This window comes from Coffea eugenioides, chromosome 6 (assembly GCF_003713205.1).
Source record: "Coffea eugenioides isolate CCC68of chromosome 6, Ceug_1.0, whole genome shotgun sequence".
Lineage (NCBI taxonomy): Eukaryota > Viridiplantae > Streptophyta > Magnoliopsida > Gentianales > Rubiaceae > Coffea > Coffea eugenioides.
Window position 1 is genome coordinate 14,028,171 of NC_040040.1, and position 24,613 is coordinate 14,052,783.

A 24,613-nucleotide genomic window follows, 5' to 3' on the forward strand; every position below is an offset into this window, starting at 1 on the left:
GTAGGGGTGAGTTGTGCTATGCATAGCCAGCGCCCATTGGAATGAATTCATTGGTAGTAATTGATGAAACAATAGCTTTGTAGTAGTTGTAGTTATATTTTTCATAGGAAATAATAAGTTGTTTTGTTGAATTTATTAGTAATTGCATTGTATAGAAGTAAATTCACATTTGTCTCTTTTTGTTTAACTTGTAAATACAAATGTGTATTGTTGGAAAAATATATTGATTTCTATAAACTTTAGAATGTTTTTGGTTTTAATTATGTCGTATTGGTGATAAGTTATTGAAGGAGAAGCTGCACACCTTGTGATATCTGTTTTATGAAAATTACTAGGAAGGAAGCTATGAGAACAAATAAAATGAATAAAAGCTTCTGAACTTTAATCTACTTTGTCAAATGTAGCCCCTTGATTTATTGTTGTCAAAATTTTCATCTAAAAATTAGTCAATGATAAGTAAACCACTCCATTGATTCATAGTCCAATCTAATGGCGAATGTATGATGAAAGTATAAAGAACAATTAATTAAGCGGTTGAAATTTATACAAAGAACCACCCAACTCTTAAGTAAATGATAAACATCTAATCGTAACAAGTCATTGAAGGAAGTAAAACAGTGGCCTATAATTTGTAAAAATTATTTGTACAAGAAGAAAATGGAAACCAGGAACGATACGTATAAAAGAGCGGTCAACTGTTTTGAATTTTACCAAAATAGATAAGTTGTCTTACCATTAATGATCTAACGATTACAAAAGGAAAGCAATCAACCACTGCAAATCTAATGGTCCAAAGTTAAGCAAGATATCAAAATTATTTTTAAAAAAGTGAAAAACCTCAAATAAATAAAAACCTTAAAATTTGCTTTGTGATTAAATATGGCTTGGCTAAAATAATTCTTAGACTGACTGTTTCATTTTAATTATGTAAAATAAATTATATACATCTTCCCTAACACAATGCTTTATAGTTTTATTACAAAGAATATCATTTTTTTCACATTCCTTTTTAAATATTTATTAGAGATATGATTTATATATCTCAATATTTTTCCCACACTGTAAAAATATATGTTTTATCATATTTTTTCCAATAAATCCCAAACAAATAAAAACCTAAAAAATTGCTTTCTAAATGAATAAAGCTCATGACTGGCATATTTGTTTTTATTTTTATGCGATCAGTTAAATCATCTTTTACCCAATTTCTTTGTAATATGAAAATATATCAATTTTTGTATCTCTTCTTGCCACTAATCCCAAAGAATAAGGAGAGTGTTTATAAAAATTAAATAAAATTATAAATTGAAGTAGGCAGTGCACTTATTTATGCTTTGTAAATAATTAATCTAGCATTTAAACCCCTTGTCGCGATGTGTCTACTCTCATTAGAAAAAAAAATCAATTTTGGTATTTTATTTTCCCTCAAAATCCAAATAATTTTAAAAATCTATAGAAAAATAAGGTTGCATTCTAAATACTAACCTTGCATTTAAACTTAAATTTTTATGCTTATACATTTATTCATAGTAATAATTGATAAATTTATTTTTTGAATTAAATATATTAATATCAAATATTTCTCAATTAATTACCTATTCTTGACTAAAAAGGTAATAAATAATCAGCTATTATGGACCTATCCTTGAATAGGTGGGTTTATTTGGTCTACATAATAATAAGAGGGGAGGAGAAAATATATCTTATATATCAGCATTGACCCAAAAGTATCAAAAGCAAAAGAAGGAAACAAAGAAAGCTCCATATGCCTCTCATTGTGCCACATAGCAGCTCTTAGAGTTGGTACAGCAAAATCAATTCAATCTAATATAATAGATATATATATATATATATTCTTAAATTGGATGCATGTCACATGTGCTGCTGAACATATGCACATGCATATGTTTGTATGTATACGGCTGAGCTTAGCTCAATTCCAACTCAGTTCACAAAATCAAGCCAATGAGTTAGACTGAAGCTCAACTTGTCTCACATTAAACCTACTTTTTCTGATGTTGGTGCATTTCAAGCTTAACTCACACTGATATTGGCCTACAATTTAGGTCCAAGACAGAGCTTGGCTGACATTAAAATGAGGCTCAGCACAATATTCTTAGGTACAGGTGGTTTAGCTTAGTTTAGCTTGGCTCAGATACTCCTATATGTTCTTGCCCGGAAACTCCGCTCAGATTGGAAGTAAATCAGCACAGATCATCTAATTGTAACTTGACTTGGGGAAGGCTCGGTTGAATGGTAAAGAGGAAAGGATTTTTTTTTCAAAAAAAAAATTATAACTCATGTACTAAAAACTCATAAAATTTGGAGGACCGAGCTGCTGTCCCTTCAGAAATTGTATACTGTTGTATTAGGACTAAAATTAAAAGTATTTCCTCCAAATTTTATATTTCATAAAAATGATTGTGGGTTAGTTTTCTTAAAAATAATTCATATTCAAAAAAAGTGTAGACTACTTGTTCACTATATCACTCAAAATTTCCAAAACTAGCCATGTTTGGATTGCCCTTTTACTTCATAAAATTTTTACACTCTTCGTGAATCAATCACCTTTTTACCTCACTACTTTTCGAGATTAATTACGATTGAACTAGAAATGAAAGAAAGAATGTCAAAATTTTACCGCACCAGCTGTGAGGATGGGCAAAATTAAGATTTTGTGTTCAGAAGGCAAAACTGATTTTGTGTTGTGCTAGCGTTTAGTGTGGACTATCTATCCATCTATTGCGTTAATTATTGAACTAGGAAGAGTACACGTGAAATTTGTGCATCACTAAATTATTTCATGTATTTATATATTAATAGTGCTTACAACACGTACTAAAGATACAAGCATACCAAAATTATGAAGAGATACAAGTACAAGAAACTAATTCAACAGTGACATATATACTTCTGTTTTTTACACCATAATTGATTAGCAGATTAACACTTTAGCGACCACGTCAGGCTATTGATTGGAAAATCTTGAAAGTTTGCAAGGACTTGACAATACCTTGAATAGATCCGATCGTTGCTGCTATTGAGGTTAGTAGACAGCACATACTAAGAGTTTGCATCCACACCCACTTGAATGAGAAAATGGGTATTTTTTTCCTTTCAATACGCATCTTGATAGGAAAATATACCGTCAGGGGCCAGAATGAAAGAGCTCCAATTAGTCCCACAATATCATTGAAAAATGGAAACATCATAGCTATGACCGTGGTTATTATGACATACGTCGTTCTCCATATCATCCGGAAGAGGGTGACTCTATGAACACCGTAACCAGGCATGTTAATGGCATATTCATGGTTAACCAACCCGGTATTCGGCCATCTATGCCTTGTAAAACTTTCCACAAAACCAAAGACTGGTTGACCACATATCTGTAGAAGATTAATGCATGAGAATGAATTATTTAGGAGCAAAATTGGATACACTTTCTTAAAAGGGAAATTTGCCAAATTGGTCCCTAACATTTACCAAAAACACTTTTTTAGTCCTTTACATATAAAATCAGCCAGAATGGTCATTCACATTTAAATTGTGAGCCAATGTGGTCCTATTGCTCGTTTTTGCTCATTTCTCCGGCTAAAAATAGCACGCCCCTCCCACATGGTCATATTTTTAGGGGCAAAACCGGAAACACATTTCATTACCCGTCGAAAGTAAAAGGAATGCACAACCACCAAAATACACATTTCACCTTTGACTCTCAAAGTTTCAAGAAACCCTAAATTGCATCCCCGAATGGTGGCGAAAATCCCAGAAATGTTCTTCTGGAGGGTTTCAAGGTCAAGCTCAGGCCTTTCGGAACTCTTGCCAGAAGGGTCAAGCAGCCGGAGTTCCAACAAACTTTATACGCAGCTAAGCGAGCTTTGGGGGACATCCCAGCAGCCACGCCGCGAGCGTACCCCAGAGTCGACGCAGGAAAGACGTACCTGCCGGCGGCAATGGAAGCGGTGTGGGTGCCATGGCCGTCTGAATCCCTGGGCGAGCGATACTCGGTGGTCTCGTTCATCTTCCCGTTGGTGGCCTCGTAGCCATTGCTGAAGTACCTAGCTCCGATCAATTTCCTGTTGCAGGAAGTGGCCAGAAAGTCCCTCCCGGGGACGCAGGCGCCTTTCCACTTGGGGGGAACGGGGCCAAGGTCCCGATCGTCGAAGGATTTCCTCTCGGGCCATATCCCAGTATCAATAACAGCGATGACAAGATCGGAGCCGAAATCGGACTCCTTGAGCAAGCCGGCGCTGTCGGAGGTCTTAAGGCCGAGAAATTGAGGGGATCGCGTGGTATGAAGTTGCCTGACTTGCTCGGGAATAACAGCGAGAATGCCGGGGAAGGAATGAAGGGCGTGAGCTTGGGAAACAGTGAGCTGAGCAGAGAAGCCGTGGAAGACGGTGCTGTAGGTGTGGAGAAGAAGAGGAGGAGGAGGAGGGGGAGGGGAAGTGGCAGTAGCAGCGGTGGAATGATGAGATGAGAGGAGAGAGGTGAGGGAGGACTCGTACCAGTGCTGGTGAGTGGGGAAGATGGAAGGCTTAGCATCAGGGTGAACTCGTACGATGAAGGTCTTGCGCTCTCTTTCAGTGGCTAAGACAGATGATGTTGGGAGGAGTAAGAGAAACAGTGCAGCAGGGAGGAGAGGAAGATTGGAAGAGATGGCCATTCCTTTTACTTTCGACGGGTAATGAAATGTGTTTCCGATTTTGCCCCTAAAAATATGACCATGTGGGAGGGGCGTGCTATTTTTAGCCGGAGAAATGAGCAAAAACGAGCAATAGGACCACATTGGCTCACAATTTAAATGTGAAGGACCATTCTGGCTGATTTTATATGTAAAGGACTAAAAAAGTGTTTTTGGTAAATGTTAGGGACCAATTTGGCAAATTTCCCTTCTTAAAATTGTAGTAGGACTTCTAATTTGTATCTTAGGGTCCGTTTGTTTCGGGTGAAAATGTTTTCCAGGAAAATATTTTCCTAATTTCCCGTGTTTGGTTGCACAAAAGTTACTGAAAACATTTTCTTATGTAAAATATTTTCACTCATCTTATGGAAAACAACTTCCCTTCCAAACTTACTGAAGTTGTTTTCCGAAATGCATGCATCCCGCCTGTAATATGTTTCAAACTTACTGAAAACATCTTGTAATATGTTCTTCTTTTTTTTTAGTGTAAATAGGAGGACTCGAACCCAAGACATCTTCCTTACACTCCCTCCCCCGTACCACCCAACCCAACCCAGCCCAACCCTCCCCCTAGTATATTCAAAAAAAAAAAAAAAAACATCATCCTGCTCATTCTATGCTAGTAATTAATTATGTATAATAGGGACATTCTTTTCTAGAGAAACTTTCGGTAGTGAGAGTGCAAGATATATGTCACAATAAGCATTGCATGTGATTGATATTTGACACTAAATGGCCAGCAATTTGTTTATTGCTTAAGGAGATATTTTTTATTCATATATACATTTCTCCAAGATTTTTTTAAGTTAAACAATGAGATAAATTTTCTTATTTTGCATGGGAAGAAGTATGTAGTTATAATGTGTAGAAAGTAAAGATAGAGATAAAAGTGAAAATATTTCAAAAGTTAAACAAACACCAGAAAAATGAAGTAAGAAAATATTTTCAATAAGCTAACCAAACACCTGAAAATGATGAAAGGGAAATGATTTTCATGAAAAATTACTTCCACGGAAAATATTTTCCCAAGGAAAACATTTTACTTCCAACCAAACAGACCCTTAATATAAGAAATTTTACACTACATAAGTTTTTTTTTTCTACGTACAACCATGTGCTCTATTAATAAACTTACAGCAATTGTAAAAAGAAAAGGGATAATTTCAGAAACCTCCCCTGAGATTTCTCATAATATCACTTAGCTCCCCTGAGGTTTTTAAAATCTCACTTGTCTCCCTTGGATTGACATTTCTTGTAACATTTTAACCCCTTTGGAGGAAATACAAGACAGATAAAACTTTTGTTCCAAATACTACCCTTATGTTATCCTACTTATGAAATTTATAACAACAATAAAAAATAAAATAAGGTTAAATTTTTATAAGGTGTAAATTTCTTGACGTAAACTATTTATTTTAGTTATATTGGAACAAAAACAAAATTTATGCCTTGAAAATTTCACAAGTATGAAGAGATTATTTTAGTTTTTAATACAACTTAAACTATACCATGGATTGAAACATATTTTCCCAAAAAATATCTTGACTTCCTTAATTGTAACTGTGCACAAAATTTTTTAAGGTGTTAATTACTCACCAAAATCCTCTTAAGTGGTTGATCTTGATTAGATTTATTTTATCCACGTCCTTTGCTGTCCCACCATGACCCCAATATAAAGAAATATTGACCATTATTAGCTTGCAATTTATTTTGTTAATTTACATTTTTTGGTTTTAAAATTTTATTTTGTTTTGGCTTGTTGGTTAAATAGTTATTAAGAGCAAGGGTAATGTTGTTAATTTATGACCTTTGATAGGAATATTTAGTCTGGTTAAGTTGACAAGGGAGGTAAGTGAGATTTTAAAAATTTCAGGAGAGTTGAGTGATATTATGACAAATCTCGGGGAGGTTTCTAAAATTATCCCAAAAGAAAAGCTATAGTTTGAATCCCATAGTCCATCAAGTTATGCATATAACAGAGACATTTACCTATGTCCATAATCAAAGATAAAGCTAGCTGTAACTGCTATCCATAGCTTTAGAGTTAAACAAATATATGAAATAAAGCCCCATCTTTAGTTTGAACCTTTCAATAAAAACAGTGACAAAAGAGACCTCTAGTTTCAAACCTATAATCCATCATGTATGCATATAACAAGAACTTTTACCACTACTGATAGTTAGAGAAATAAGGCCTACTAATACTGATATCCATGGTTAAGAAATTAAACAAACAAATCGCATTCATTGTTTACCTGGTAAGCTCCTGTGAGATGAATCACAACAAAAATATTAGCGAGGTCGATGAGCCAAAATGGCTCAAAGAAACCAAATCCAGCTAATATATTGCCTGGTGCTTTATCACCAAATGCTGCATATCCCAGCAACCCACATGACATATAAAATAAGGTGGATATAGAAATTCCAGCCAGGGAAGCTTGTTTCATTACTCTATTCTCAGGTTTGGATGACCCTAGAGTGTCCTGCAAATTAATCAAAGTACAAAATTTAATAAAACAAAAATCAATTACTTTTCTGTGATGCATATTGCAACATACTACACGGATATGGTTATTGATGCAAATGTTCAGTCAAAACAGTACCTGAATTTCAATAAGCACATCTGAAAAACCATAAGCAAATGCTAAGTTCCCAAGGGCTGTAAATGTGGTCCATAAGTTGTTGGTATTTGACTTATCTCCATCAATGAACACTCCGGTCAAGCTAGTCTTAACATGTGGTCGTCCTTCGAAATGGAAGCCGAAAATTATATAAGTAGATGGTTTGAGATGATAGAAATTGATATAAAATATGTTACATTGCAAACTTTTAAGGAGTATTTTTTATTGCATTCAAGAATCAAAGTAAAATTGTGATCGTATACATCTACTATCAGTATGGATTTATATGATTGGTTAGTTTCATTTATTAATGAGTTGATTAACGTAGAACTAGATTTCAAGTGAAGTATGATGGACAAATATTTTAACTTTTCATTCCTTCAAATCATAACAGAAGTTATCCAAATAGTGAATATGCACTTGAATAAAGTTGAAACCCATCTCAGACTCCATTACCTGAAAATCAAACACCTCCTAAACCTGAAAATCAAACATCCAACTAAACCTTTCAGTCAATTTTGGAGAACAAGTTTTAATTCTTTTCATTTAGACGTGATACATCTTTGGGTAAGATTACACATTTTATCCTAGCACATTTTCTTTATTCCAATCTTATTTACCTTCAATGCGATCATGACCTCTATAGTTGCCAAATAGACACAACGTAGATAACATACTAAATTTCTTTTTCTATTATGTAAGATACTAGATAGCATGTGACGCTCTTTGTATGTTTAAGTTTAAACTTGATAGAAGCTAATTCAATTTTATGAACTTGCAAATTACTCTCAAAATCAAAAAACAAAAGAAAATGTAATAATATTTCTGAGGTTGCGCAAATATGATTATGAACGATTTTTGAAATGTATAGTTTACAGTAATAAGAACACGGCTTTACTTCAGAAATTAGAATTTCATAAAGTAATAGGATGCTATCTTCGTTGACCATATACATTGCTAACAACTAGAAAAACAGTAACCATAATAATGGAGCTTTTTGTTCTAGACTTGAGAATTGATTTTGAGACTCAAACACTGATTACGGATTGAATATAACAGAGTATGCACTAAGGAAAATGCTAAAGGATATAGCTTACTAGGCAAAAGTTTCATATGGAAAATCAGTGATTTTGATATATTAGAAGCAAGGCTTGTCAGTGGCTTGATGTTTGAATTTGGTTCAAGCACAAATGGAGAATATCTTGGTTTCAAATTCCACTTGTTAAAAAAAGAAAATGCACCAAAACCTTACAAAATGCATAAAGTCAGATCTTGACCATAGTCTATTCAACCTTTGTCAATTCAAGAGAACCTCATACATATCACCTAAAATTTATATACATTATTGGCCGTCTTGTCAAGTTTCTCCATTTTAAAATTTGTATACCACCTAAAAATTTTAATCCTAACAATCTTGTATAGATTCAATTGTCTGTCTGCTCAAGCTTGCCAAGTAGATATTATATACAATCACAGACAAATTCAGATACTGACCTGCAACTTTAGCTATTGAGAGTCCGAGGCCAATGGAAGCATGGCAACAACACATCACTGTTGTGAGTAGGGACAGCATCGACAACTCTTGAATATTTGGAATTTGACTTAAAAATACTTGTATAACCCCGAAAATGATGATGAAGAGATTAATTGGCGTATGACAACCAAAAGAATGACCATGCTTGTGAAAGCAATATGATCTTTTGATAGCCCTAAGGAAAAAAACAAAGTATCTTAATCTGCATATACAGCTAGGATGATGCTTGAAGGAGAAACGTATAACTAGTATAATTTGTAGCAAAAAAATTCTTGGTGTACTTACACCATACTGTTGGCCGATGTGATGATGTAGCCAATAGTAAATCCAACAAGATTGCCATACTGAGCAATTCCACTGAGTTTGTTATATCTTCCGCCTGTGCATGTACGAAAGTGGTAGTGACTAATCTTGTGCGTTAAACTATCAAACTTTTGTAAGCCAAACCTTAAGCTGTAGCTTTAGGAATGATAAGGATTTCAGCAAAGTAAAGGGTGAGAATGCTGAATAATTTTTATAAGCCATATCCATGAAAGATCTTGATGAAAACGTAAGAAACCCAAAGTCGAATTGGTCCTTGAAGAATTTCTAACCTAACTTCTTTTAATATGATCTAAAGGTAATTAAAAAAGTAAATGATAAAAATAGTTACTAAACTATTTAGAATTCTACATTTTCGTCACTAAACTTTTTGTTATGCCAAAACAGCTATTTAACTTATAAAAGGGCAAGATTTTTTGTTACTCAACTGACAAACTTTCACATTTAGTCACTCGACCCATAAAAACATTTTTTTGGTCACAAAATGCATTTTCTAATTAGTTGAATGACCATTTTGACTAAATAAAAAGCTAAATAACTGAAAATAGGAATCCTGAATAGTTTACTGATAATTTTTGAAATTTTCTCCAAAAAAAAAAAAGAAAAAACAAATTTAGATGAGGTAGAGTTATTTAACAAAGTGATATCCACTTAACAATCTCCTTACTGTGATTTTTTTTTTCTCTCTCATGCAAACCTTCATGCTCAAATTGGCAATCCACATTTCATTTTTGTTTGACAAAATAGTAGGATAATTGGCAATGATGAACAATTGATCTGATCTATCCTACAAAACATGGCCAAGGATCTCTTACCATTATCCTCGGTAGATTATTGATTTTTCTAATATTGTCAATCTATGAATATTGAGTGGGGTTACTAATGGCCATAAAACATGAAATCAAGTATATCAGGCACGTATCACATCATTTATATGATATTGAGGTTCCTAAAGTTTATTTGATACAAGTGCAGCGGTCGATGGCTGAAGTTTCCAAGATCTTTCTTGCAGTGCGGAGTGTCTATTCTAAGTTATATACAGATTATATTTCTTAATTCCTTTAACCACGTGATTTCAGAAACAGCAAAATTGAGGAACACTATGTTCGAGTTGCTTGAGTTGGCAAGTGAGTTTTTTGGGTGTTTGTTTAAAATTTTACTGTAGTTTACTGTAAAAGTTTTTAAAAATTTTTTTGAAGTGTATTTTTTTTTTTTGAATATTTTGAAGTGTATAATTTAAAAACTTTGAAAAGTTTTTTGAGGTTACTGTAACTAAAGTTTTTAAAAAATTTGTAGCAGAAAAACTTGATAAAAAAATTGTCTGCCAAACGAGGCCATCGGATTAAAATTTTTTTTGAAGTGTTTCCAACAAATCTTTAAATATTTGAAACGCTGTATGCTAAATCACAGAGATAACATGTATTGATTATTTTGGCTCTCGGGAAAAAAAATTCTTTCTGTTGCTTTATAACCACAAACCCCAATTTGGTTCTCCGATTAACTTGATGAAGCCACTCCTGTGCTTTCAAAGACTGTGCTTAGCCCCTATGTTTTTTCACTTGCTTGCATCTAAAGTTAAGAGTTGTTTACATCTGATTTCAATAGACATATGAAATGTTCATTTTTGTTCCATCACCAGCCGTTTCTAGCTTATACCTAACCTGAACTTTGCACTGACTACAGTCATACTGTCCAAACTGTCAACTGATAGGAGGCTTATCCAGTCTTGCTTTCCTACTAAGAGGATCAGACTAGTTTCTCCATTTTCTTCCTTTTTTTCCATATTTTAAAGAAAATTTCGTGGCATAACTTGATGTAGGAGCTCTAGGGGAATCTTGGGAATAATATCTGTTATTAGAATTTTCTTTCAACTTTTCTTGGTCGGCTTTTTTGACAGGTCAGTGTAAGTTTTAGAAATTAAATAGGTGCTAGGTGAAATTGTTTGAAACCTCCTTGAAGTTTCTGAAATTATCCCTTAGTTTCTTGTCCAATTCTAATAGGTTGCTCGATAAACATGTTAGAGAAGTTCACAAAAATGTACACTAGCACTTTTTGAAAATATCTATCTAGTTCTATAAACATTACTCTATCTTTATATGCATCAGGACATTCATTCGGAATCCAAAGACTTTTGTCTTATTTTATTATTTATAAGTCATGCTTACGGGTTTAAAACAATTAAACACTGGAATAACAATATTTTCAGGTGCTTCAATCTAGTGTTTTGGCCACTCTAAGGCAGCCGAGGTCTAGTGTTCGAGCCTTGTCACAAAAATGGAGAATAACCCAACAACCTGAATAAGGGTTGGGGTCTGAAGTGGGGCCAGGTCCTTTTTTTGACAAAAAAAAAATCAAGTGTTTTGAATTTTCATAGTAGGAAACTAAAATGAAATAAATAACAACATCAAAATTGTGAGTATCAAATCCATGGTATGCGGTGCGAAAATCAAACCAAGGAGAATATAGTTAGCGGTGGGAGTTGGAAGCTAATGTAGGGTCATTTAAAAGTAATATTTGTTTATGATAATATAATACGGTAATAATTATGAGTGTGTTTGGACAGGAGATTATTTGTCAAAATTTATTTCATTATATCATCATTACAATTTCCAACACACCTTTTTATCTTCCCAATTATCTTTTTATCTCACATACATCATATCACAAAAAGTGCTACAGTAAAAATATCTCAAATAATTTACATGTTTGGGTCTTACATTTTGTATTAAAAGAGGTAGTTTTATGATAATTAATTTCAACTGATTATGTATTTAGCTCACGGTACTCTAAGGATAGCACTAACTTTCATGAAAAAAAATGAGAAAGATTTTGGCAAAAAAAAGACACGCATCCCCAGAAGTGATTTTGTGCATGAATGATTATGTAGTAGCAACAAATTGCTGAGAAATATTTACACTTGTCGAGTTGATGAACGTGGATACTAAGCCTTGGAAGATTGAGTTTGAGGGAATTTTCATAGGATGAATTCTTGGCATTCCCTTGACATATTACGCCTCAATTTACCTTTATATACTGCCTTTAGCCTAACCCCATTACAACCTTATAAAAGTTTCTTGGATTCTTGTATTAAATTTAATATTGGTGGTGGAAATGTGATATATAAGCAAGTCTATAGTAATGTCACTCTATGGTGTCGATTTGAGAATTGTACTTTGCCCTATATAGTTTAGAGTGATGAGTGCATATGTTAAACCTCCTTGTGAGAATGGTTGGATTTGGTGCGTTCAGATTTTACTGAAATTGTTAGGAGGATAGGATGCTTTTTGCTACAAAATTCTTGTTATCTTGATTGTGTTTCTGAGTTTGGATATGCTTGAGGACAAGTATAATTTAGGAGTGGGGGATTGATAGGTTGCATTTTTTTTAGTAATTTTATAATTGTTTTTCTCTTTTATTTTACCAAATATTGCCTTAATTGGTAGATTCTACTCATCTTTTATAATTAGTGTTGGTTGTAGGGATTCGGAGCAAAAAGGGGATTAAAGACGTAATTTTCGCTGAACTTTTATACTATTCAGCGTGAGCGCGTCAAAGTCTAAACCATGCATGTCTGATAGAATAGATGTTCCATTGGAAGGAGAGTTTTCTATTCCTACCAGGATATTAGTTTATTTATCTATTAGGATTTTTTTCTTTTGGATAAGAGATTGACTTGTTGGGAATTTGATTTCGTCTAGTAAGAGTAGCTTAATAGGAGTAGGAAACGAAGCAAGATATATTATCATCTATCTATTCTTTATCGTGAGGGAAGGAACATTAGCATGATTATTATTTTTCCTTTCCCCGAAGGAACGAAAGGAACGTCTTTCTTTTCTTTTCTTTCAACACTTTATCTCATATTCTTTGGAGAACGGTCTCGACAATTAGTTCAACTATTTTGCACGTGGCTTTTTCCATGGAGATAAACTAATTTTTTCATTCTAGTCAAGAAGTAACGGAGGACTTAGTTCATCTAAAATTGTGAGATTGAATTAATTATATTTATTTTTTTTATTTACTGGTATTCGTATATTCTCTGATTTTATTTCTCATGATTGTTTTGTTGTTTGAATATCAAGGGGCCCCGATATTTAATTCAACTTAACAATCTAATGCCAGTTAGGACAGTTAAATTCGTAATTATTTAATTTATCTTAAATTAGTGGTACCTAACGTGATTGGGTTCATGTTGAAGAAACATATAATCTAATTTAAATAAACTCTGATAGTGTGTTTATTGATTGGAACAAGGCTTTTCTAGTTTTTGATATAATCAAGAAATTAAATTCTACGAACATACCTAGGGTTGTTTCTTGGTTAGGAAAGTAGTTAATGAGCGTACCTTAAATATTGAGACGTTAAAGAAAAACTGGTTGTCATCGCGTGTTTGGCAACTATAACTTGTTTATTAGCGAATAAATGAAATAATTATTGGATCGATGAGCAATTGTATGAACCACTTCTGAAGTTATATCCTTGGCTAGAACTTGTTTACTATTGATTTAAATTTAATTTATTTCAGTTTAATTATTTTTATTTACGATAATTATTTATTTTCAGTTTCAATTTTCCAAACCCCCCAATTAATTTTCATTTGAAAAGAAACAAATTTCTCTTAATCCTTGAGGAGATGACCTTACTCACCGCTATACGCAAATATTTTTGTTGAGTAGGTTTTATTATTGCACAGTCTCGACACCTATCACATAACATTCCTATCGTGCAGTAAGGATGGAGCTAAGATGGCGTTTGGTAAAAAGGTTTCAAAATGGAGAATTGGAATAAAGTCTATAATTATTGTTTGGGTTACTACTAATGGAATTGGGACTTTGGAATCATACCTAAAAATTTGGAATTCCCCAATTCCCTAGTAACCTAGAAGGTTTTGAACAAAATCTAAGTCTGATTCCCATTTAGAAACGAGGTTTGTCCTGCCACCCGTTAAAAAAAATAATATATAATTATATACATGTATATAATTATATATAATTATATATTATAATTACATATTTTATTATAATATTAGTATAATTAATATTTGTATATTACATAATTATAATTATATATTTATAATATAATATTTGTATAATTATATATTTAATATTTAATTTAACTAGTTACAAACTTATAATAATGATATTATTAGTTATATGTATTATATAGTGTATATTAGTGTATGTAATATAATTGATATTATCAATTATACTAATAATTATACATGTTTACTAGTAGAACTTATTAATTAGTTATACTAAATTTACTAATACATTTAATTAGTGAAAATTTCTTATATCCCATTTCGAAAGAGTCAACGAACCAAACATCAACTATAGTAATGATATATATTCCTGGTACTAAACCAAACACATGTATTAGAATGACTGACTCCATTCTAAACCTAGGATGAATGATTCAAAATCCGAATCCGATTCCATGGTGTGAACCAAACACTACCTAATAATTCTTTCAACCATTCAAGATGTTTGTCAAGTGTCATAACATATCATAACTTGAAAATTATTTTTCCCTAATGACAAGAGGCTATGTGAGGTTTTTTTCTTCATAAAGACAAGTTAGTTACTAGAAAGGTTATATGAGAAGAACCTACCAAGATTTACTTTGACAACATCCATGTAAGTATAGTTTCTTCTGCCCGATACTGGATCTGGGAATCGATAAAAATCTGCCAGAATAGTTGATGCAAACAATGTGATTAGAGAAAAGCTAATCAGAGCCATAGGTCCTGCAATCCAACCTAATTGAGAGATCGCCCACGGCAATGACAAAACCCCTGAACCAACTACGGTAGTGATAATATGAGCACTCGCGGTATAAAATGTTCCTTCAGCATAAAAAAAACAAGGGTTAATTAACTTCGGAGGTGAAATTAAGTTGCTATCCTTCGGGATATAAAATTCAATTCAAATATCCACCAAACCTGTTCGTTTTGGCCGCCCATCATCATCTGTTCCATTGATATTGTCAGCGGGTGCTCTTCTCAAGTCATCCATGGCTACAAAACTAAAGTGGTGATCACTGAAGAAAACCAAACCAACCAGCGATTCCTAGAGAGTAAATAATATAGGAAAGTGGATCTTCGTGTGTGATCGATTGAAAGAAAGCGAACCAGTACTAATTGGTGGAGAGTAAGTAAGAAAGTGGATTTTCATCCGCTTGATTGCTGACGACTAGGAGAGGGATGTAGACTTCCTGCCCTTGTCCTGGCGTTCTCCGGCATAGAGTAATGTGTGCAGAGTGCAATTCATGTGCAGTTCGTAATATGTGCATGCACGCCACTTTGTTCCTTATAACTATTTGAAAATACGGCACAGGCTATATTTACTTTGGAGTCCTCCATCAAAACACGGGCTCAACCAGAGGATGTTATTGAGGATTGGCGACCAAAAGTTGAGGGCTAAAATGGCCTGTAATCTCATATCATGATTCAGCAGCTTGCGTAGTTTCCTTCACATGCAGTATAACAGTATACAGCATCCTTACTTTGCTAGACTTTTGTACGTTTGTTAAGAACTTTATTTTTTATTCTTCTAGCTGAGCCTAGTTTTCAGATGTACATCTAAGGGGAGAAGAATATATCTGTATGTGGAGATGCTGGATTGCAGAAAGGAATCAATAGTCGAAAGTCTAATTGTTGTTAGACTTGAAGAAAGTAATGGGCGTTCTACATTCCAGTGATTTTTCACCCAATTTAGACATATTATTTGGAGTTAATTTAGAGTCTCACGTGTACTTCAGTCAAGGGAAGAACATCACAGTTCATAATCTGTTTTGACTCTTAAGACGTGAAATTTTCTCCATAGTAAAGGCTTGTTATCACTTTCATGCCTTAGATTTCTTTTTGCCATGATGGGACTATGGTATGCCGGTCTATGGTGCCTAAATATCTAAGCTAAAGTGCAAAAATTGATTTTGGCAAGTGCTTTTGTCACTTGAGAAATTTACTGGAGACTCCGTTGCATGCTTGTCGTTGGTTTTAATAGGCCCTGAAAATTTTCTCTGCTAGACTTCTTTGCTATCTAAGTATTCGACGATAATCCTCTTGGTCTGTGAAGGCAATCATTAAAATAATTTGTCAAGACTTTGCTCTATTAAATTTTCTTTTTCTTTTGGGCTCAAAGTCATGCGCGACTAATTTTGTCATAAACGACAATCCAAGAGAAATATTTTGCAAAACATAAATGATAATGAATACTAGTAGGAACCTGGACTTGAATTTTTGCCTTCCAAATTGCGCATATTTGCTTCAAATGGTTTTGAGCTAACTTGTATCTGCTATAAATGGTTTCGAACCAGCTTTGTAAGTTGGCCACTAAGAAAGGATTTATAATCCCCTTGAGTTATAGGTTGGGTGTTCAAGTTTCTATGTCTCTTAGGTATAAATCTTAATAGGAACAAGTAAATTAGAAAAAAAAAAACCATTATTATATGGGTTATTTTTAAGATTTAAAATTTTTTTGAGGTATATTAAAAAATTTTAAATTAACAACTTAATATTATAAGAATTAATAATTTTAATTAACTTCTTTAAGATTTGCACTGTGTTTTAAGGCTGTAAATATTAGCCAGTGTGCAATATAATAGAAAATTATTTGTGTTTGTTATTGTGTCGCTACAAGGGTGAGCCCTACCTATTAGTTTTGGATAGATTTTAATCCATTATTGTAAACATTAATTCTTAAATCCTCCTTTTTAGACGAGTTCCATGCACGTTAAATTTTATTAACCTATGTTATTTTTCCTATTGCTATATTTTTAATTGCATCTAATGTACTTAATAATTTCAGACAAAATCAAATCCATTAGGAGTGCGGTGCTTCATGATGGTCAAGCTAAGGATCCTTTGCAAGTGTAGCCTTTTGGAATTAATTTATTTGGAGAATTAAAGAAATTAAGCGAGTGGAGATGGTGGAATGTGTGGCAACGGCCTCAGCAAATTAATACAGTCCGGATTTGGAGGCATATGGGATTTGATGTGATTTGTCAAGAGACCATGCAAGAAAAGCTTATGGTGGTTATGGTGAAAAGCTTTGAAGGTAAAATGTTCCTTCACTCACGGTATAAAATGTTCCTTCACCATAAAAAATATAAAAAAAAACCAAGGGTTAATTAACTCCGGAGGTTGAAATTAAGTTGCTGCCCTTCGGGATATAAAATTCAATTCAAATACCCACCAAACCTGTTCGTTTTGGGCGCCATCATCTCCGTTCCATTGGTACTGTCATGTCAGTGGCTACACAACTTAAGTGGTGATCGCTGAAAGAAAACCAAACCATCCAGCGATTGCTAGAGAGTAAACATTAATAAGAGAGGAATGTGGATTTTCATGTGTGATCGCTTGGAAGAAAGCGAACCAGTACTAAGTAAGAAAGGACTGTAGATTTCCTGCCTTTGTCCCGGTGTTCTCCAAAATAGAGTAATGTGTGCAAAGTGCATTACAAGTGCAGTACGTAATATGTGCATGCCCGTGACTTTGTTCCTTATAATTCCGCCCACCGAAAGTCGTCTCGGTTAGGCTAGAGTTTGTTTGTTGTTCATATGATGTTCCCTCCCTCTCTTACAGACGTCAAATTGAAAACATCTAGGGTAGCTACGACAGCTTTCACCTAGTGGTACGTGTGTGCAAATTTAACTAAATCAATATATATATACATATATATATATATATAGATATATATATATATAGAGAGAGAGAGAGAGCGAAAGCAAGAGAAAAGTTGAGGAGGGACAAGGGAATTATTTTGTATTGTATTCAATGGGTGTTTAATATCAACGCTAGAGGTGTCAAAAATATGTCATTCATTGTAATGTGTATTGTATTCATTGTATTTGGATAGATTATAATTAGTTCAACTCATTTGTGTCCATTTAATAAGTGAGTCAAATGGATCAATTAATTTACATCCATTTAATAAATGAGTATAGATATACTCAATCATGCATTTATGACTTGGTTGAAATTCTTCTTTCTCTTTTTTTTTTTTCAGATGTTGTTTGATAAGAAATAATGATAATGCAAAAATTAGTAAGAGCTAAACACAATAAGATAGTCGTAGAATTTAACATATTTACTTTTAACATGCCAATAAGATTAATTATCAAAAATCAGTAAGAGCTGAGCACAATAAATAGTACATGCACGGGTTCACAACTAGTTTATAGTTGAAAGGGAGGGGGAGGGAGACGAGGAGGGGAGCTTCTATTTTGTGTTGGATAATGCAAAAAGTTATTGAAAAAAAAAACTTAGTTACTGGTTAAGTTAATCGAAAGAGTAGAAAATGAATAATAAAATTAACACTAAAATGCTTATAATCCTCATTTATATATTGTATTTATTGAACAAGCAAGATAAGGTAACTATATGAATCTGCCAAAACTTGGTGCAATTAATATTTGAGTATATACATCCCAGAATTGATATATTCATTTTCTTGACTTGAAATTCGATCGGTCTTTGTTTGCATAAAAGTGTTTGAAATCATTATAAGAGGCTCTAATTTGACATCGTATCATAATACTAAAATTGTTGCTAACCCATGCAAGGCACGGGAACTTTTTATTATTTTTAGATCAATGTAGATACATATATTCGTGTTGTAAATATTATAAGTAATTGTTCTTAAAGTCTAATGTTGTAGTATAATTTTATTGGACAATATATATATCATCTGAATATTATTAAATCTTTTATTTGTGGAATTTCAAAAATAAATAAACATCAATATTAGTCCACCAGTAATTTTAAGTTAACAATAGATACTTATGATGAAACAATGTGAACCTTTAAAAAGTGAATTGTAAGATATATTGTCCTAAAAACAATGGAGAGATCACAAATAAAGTTAAAAACTAAGATTTTCTATAATTTTCAGAGCTTCTTCTATTTTGAATTAACTGTAATTTTTATCCTCATTTGCACATGCTTCTCTTGCATGGAAAAATGTGAATATTATAACTAATAAATGTAAAAAGGTATTAAAGTATAAAAGAAGTGCATTATTATTTGATAGGGATAATTGCAGAAACCTCCCCTGAGGTTTCTGATATTTGTACTAACCTCCCCTGTGGTTTGAAAAATTACACTGACCTCCCCTGAGGTTATTAATCCTTTGCAAATTTAGTCCAAACGATTAAAATATTATTTTAGGGAGTGAAATTAGAATTTTGTACCAGATTTGCCCTTTGTGCTACATATCCAATGAATGACAAAGTACTATAAATCAATTAACAATTAATAAATTTTAAGGAGTATAATTTATGGGCAAACACGCATTACTCATTTAAAGTACCAGCTCTTTACGAGTATTTTACTTTCAAATATTTAATTTATAATAAATATATCAATATTTGTAAGTAAAATTTAAAAATTGTTATAGTAATATTCTTGCAAAAAGGAAATCGATAGGTTATTTATTTAATATAAATTAAATATTTTTTTAAAAAAAATAAATGGCCCATAAAGTATTAATTTTTTATGGCTTTCATCCATTACACGAGTAAAGTATTCGCTCTTTATGTGTATTTTATTCTGAATCATTTAATTTATGTTAAATACATAAATGTTTGTAACTAAAATTGAAAAAGTGTTATACTAATATGTTTACGGAAGAGAGATTGGTAGGTTTTGTATTTAACAAAAATTAAATATTTGAAAGTAAATACAAATCTGTATTTGAGCGTAAATATTTGCATTAAATTAAATGTTTGAAAGTAAAATACCCTTAAAGAACCGGTACTTTAAATAGTTACAGCTCTTTATAGGCAAACACGCATTACTCATTTAAAGTACCGGCTTTTTACGGATATTTTACTTTCAAACATTTAATTTATGATAAATATATCAATGTTTGTTAGTAAAATTCAAAAAGTGTTACAGTAATATTCTTGCAAAAAGGAAATCGGTAGGTTATTTATTTAATATAAATTAAATATTTTTTTTTAAAAAATGACCCATAAAGTATTAATTCTTTATGGCTTTCATCCATTACATGAGTAAAGTATTGGCTCTTTATCGGTATTTTATTTTGAATCATTTAATTTATATTAAATACATAAATGTTTGTAACTAAAATTGAAAAAGTGTTATATTAATATTTTTACAAAAGAGAGATTGGTAGTTTTTGTATTTAACAAAAATTAAATATTTGAAAGTAAATACAAATATGTATTTGAGAGTAAATATTTGTATTAAATTAAATATTTGAAAGTAAAATACCCATAAAGAGTCGGTACTTTAAATAAGTAATGCATATTTGCCTATAAACTATACTCCTTAAAGTTTATTAATTGTTAATTGATTTGTAGTATTTTTTCATTCATTGGACATGTAATACAAAGGACAAATTTGGTAAAAAATTATAATTTCACTCCCTAAAACAATATTTTAATCGTTTGGACTGAATTTGCAAAGGATTAGTAACCTCAGGGGAGGTCAGTGTAATTTTTCAAACCACATGGGAGGTCAGTGTAAATGTCAGAAACCTCAGGGGAGGTTTCTGCAATTATCCCTATTTGATAATTTTCCATATAGGCATTCACAGATGAAGAAACTAGATCGATTTAATTGTCAGCAATAAGAGTGATCCTTAAGTTAAATCATGACTTTGGCTGGAGTTACAATATAGGTAGCCGAAAAAAGACTCATATAAGCCTTTGATTGTTAACTTTGCTCATCAATAATATTTCCTCACAGTCCAAGAAAGTGGATTAATGTTCAATGTTTACATCGTATAGATCAAAGAACCATAAGGGCAGGAAACGTTGCTGGGGCTTTAAAGTCATCGTCAAAACAGGATACACTATCATGTCTAGAATGTAATCTGAAAATGGTGATCTTATAATGCATTACGGAATGCAAGTAAAGACTCAAACCAACGCTATAATGATAAGTCCAAAGATGATTTACCAACTAAAGTACGATTTATTGGAAAAATTGTAAATTCCAGCTTGTAATAGCAAGAAAAAACTACATTCTTAACTCAAAAACAAATAAATTACAGTAAAAAGCTAAGATAATTATACAGTATGTATGCCCATAAAATGATAAAATTACTAAAGGTGAATCCAAGTATCAAAAAATTGCTAACGTATATTGTCATTGAGAGATGTAAATAGCAGTCCAGTTGGTACCTTATTCGTAGACGTAAATGGATAGCTAAACTGTATCTGACCCAAATTGCAGAGTAGTTTCCTTTGCAATACCATCCGTCAAACCTGTCAATGAGGATGAGTAGAAATGTTATGCAAACCCAAAGAAGTGTACATAATTGAGATGGTACAGCTTGTGTGTATTCTGAAAATTTGGAAGCCAAAGACAAATTGTAACTTGTAAGGGCTTACACGAGACAGAAAGCACACTTGTGTCCTTCTGATTTGTTTTTTAAGGTCTATGTAACTTCATTCTTAGATGTTTCGGAGATGAATCTTGACAGGGTGTAGTTGGCTTCTTTGCATGATTATTATTATTCAATATAGTTGATTGAAGAGCCGGGCGCAAAGGGTGTGGGGAGGGGTGCGAAGGGTGTGAGGAGGGGGAAAGGGTAAAACATAAAAGCAAACTAAAACAAAAAAGATTGAACAGCTGGTTCTTTGCCAAGAAATGCAAAATAAAGTTTACCTGCACATCTCATATCAATAGTTTTGTTGAGTTTGGGCTTTTCATGAACTGCATATAGCTCACTATCCGTTTCTTTATCAATGGCATTAATGACTTAAAAAAAAAAGAAAAAAGGAAAGAATCTTTACACTCGATTTCAATTGAAACAACTAGGGGAGCACCCGCGTATCATTCGGATATTTGGTGCTTGTGATTAAAAAGGATTTTTCATTGAATAAATAATAGTATATTTTGGAAAGAAATAGTTATCAAATATAACAAAATTAATAATAATACATTCTAATTGCAACACACACTTATACACTTTGTTTTATTAATACTTTTACAATTTTATCATTTCCAAAATTCTCCTACAAATGTCAGTTGAAAATCGTCCAAGAAGAGACATAAGTTGTTTCAGACAAAAGAATACCCTCCAATGACTAGTTATAGCAACGTGTTAATTACATAACGTATTAATATGTCTTTGTATTAATTACACAACAAAAGCCACACTTCAATTAAATGTATCTATAACACTATTTCAGTAATTATATCAACGCATAAGCTTATATGAGTTGTACTCGATGCAAAAATGATTGCAAAATAATTCCATATTCCAAAAATACCTAAATGTCCCCATAAATCAAAGTTTTAAATGTATCAAAATGAGAGTATTTCAACAAATATACCTAAACACATGCTGCCTTCAATTGTACCAAAAGTTTAAAAAAAAAAAAACTATACATCATTTCATTTTCCCAAAAAGCCCCTATTCATGTGGTTGAAATTCAAACTCTCCTTTTGACCACAACTCATTCTTAAATAGTATAAGGATAAGGATACATAGAACAGGCATTAAAATTTACATTAAATAATCATTAAATTGAAAATCTATAAATCACAGTAAGGTCGCACAAAGCAATCATTCATGTAATTAAATACTGAAATAAAAAAATTACAGACTTGCGAAAGTACCTGGAAATGTTGTATACATATGTTCCCCTCCCTTTGATGAAATGGATACTTTTTTAAGTTGATTAATGAAGTACTCTAGACTCGTGAAGATGGAACCGATAAGGAACTAAATTGATAAGCATAGTAAGGAACTAAGCTAATTTGATTTTTTTTTTTTTTTTGAATTTCAAAAGAATGTTAAGTTAAACGATTATATACTTGAAAAGATCGATTAGAGATGACTGAAATTTGACTACTGTTAAAAAAAATAATAAAAGTACCCAAAGGATAGAAGTTTTCTTCTGCTGCTCTGCAAAGAGTAAATAAACAAACTACGCTGCTCGAATTTTAACGAAAAATTAAACCATTAATATTAGTAATCTATTAGAGGTGCCACACACAAGAGAGAAAGTATGTAACAAAACTCTACTATACATGTGTGTTTATCGATTAATTTTCTATATACTTCATTGTAAACCTTTGATGCATATCATACATGTTTAAATTTTCCATGCATTAACAATATATGCATTATTAACCTTTAGTGCCTACGTCCAACGTGTGAGCATGCACTTGTCTGTGTATATGTATAGCTGAGCTTAGCCCAATTCAAGCTCAGTTCACATTGAATCAGGCCAATGATTTGAGGCTCAACTCACATTGATTTTGGCCTACAATTTAGGTCCAAGACTTAGCACAACATTCTTAGGTACAGGAGGTTGATACGGCACCGACTTATCAATATTAAGTACAGGAGGCTGCTTGACCCAACAAAGAAAGTACTCGAGTTCCGTGTAGCTGTTACTGGTGAGGAAGTAAGTTATGTCATACGTTTATTGCGTGCTGAACATATGCGCATGCACAAGGCTGGGTTGAATGGTACCGAAGAAAGGCTCTTTCTTTTCTTTTTTATTTTTTTTTTAAAAAAATTGTAACTCATGTACTAAAAACTGGTAAAATTTGGGGGATCGTGCTACTGCCCCTTCAGATATACAGTTTATATTTCATAAAAATGATTGTGGGTTGGTTTTCTTAAAAATAAATTCATATTCAAAAAAGTGTAGACTACGTGTTCACTACGTCACTCAATTTTTCCAACAGTTTTTGCATCCTCGTACGTTTCCTAGAGAACTGCAATGCTGTTAATGAATTATGCTCAAAATATTCATCACATAGCGTGGATTGTGGATCATATGTTTTCTGTTTATTGGGCAAATGTTCCTTTCAAAAAGGAAGACAACCAAGTTCATCAAAACTGGTCAATCCCCAGAGTAGGTTATGCCCAAATCCACCACTGCGATTGTTAGTGCCCGGCTGGACTTGTCAAAGCCCACTTGCAACGGGCTCACCGTGTCCCTTTGTCCACATGAAGAGGACGTAGCTGCGGCCTGCGGGCCATTAGAATTCAATTTGATATGATTTCAGTCTACAAAGACTGTATCCAAGAGAACCATTTATGTGACCTTTTGGGGGTAATTTTAGAATCGTCTCTGATGTTTCTTATCACGTCATTTAGCATCTTTTAAATTTTTAAAATCTTACTTACCTTTCTTGGATTGACATCTTTGTAACATTTTAGCCACTTTAGAAGAAATTAAAAGAGCAAAAAATTTTATTCCAATACCACACATATGAAGAGATTATTTTAGCTTTTAGTATAACTTAAATTACATCATATATTAAAATATATTTTAAAATAATTTCTTGACTTTCTTATAACTATTCTAGGAAAAATTTTAAGGTATTAATTACCTACCAAAATCCTTCTAAGTGGTTGATTTTGAATAGATTTAATTTATTCACATCTTTTACTGTATACCATCATCTCGATACAGAAAAATATGGACCAATATTGGATAGTGATTTGGCTTTATATATAT

The 24,613-nt window shown here is 32.5% G+C and overlaps 1 protein-coding gene across 1 annotated transcript; it reads right to left on the reverse strand.

The window, feature by feature from the left end:
• Positions 1-2,963: 2,963 nt before the first annotated feature.
• LOC113773632 (amino acid permease 6-like) lies at positions 2,964-24,307 on the reverse strand. The gene is made up of 10 exons (XM_027318265.1): positions 24,280-24,307; positions 19,077-19,136; positions 15,102-15,128; positions 14,772-15,005; positions 9,128-9,221; positions 8,803-9,017; positions 8,696-8,698; positions 7,291-7,433; positions 6,943-7,170; positions 2,964-3,389 (listed from the first exon to the last, which is right to left on the reverse strand). The coding sequence occupies exons 1-10, from the start codon at positions 24,305-24,307 to the stop codon at positions 2,964-2,966; spliced, it is 1,458 nt and encodes a 485-aa protein (XP_027174066.1).
• Between the last annotated feature and the right edge of the window lie 306 nt (positions 24,308-24,613).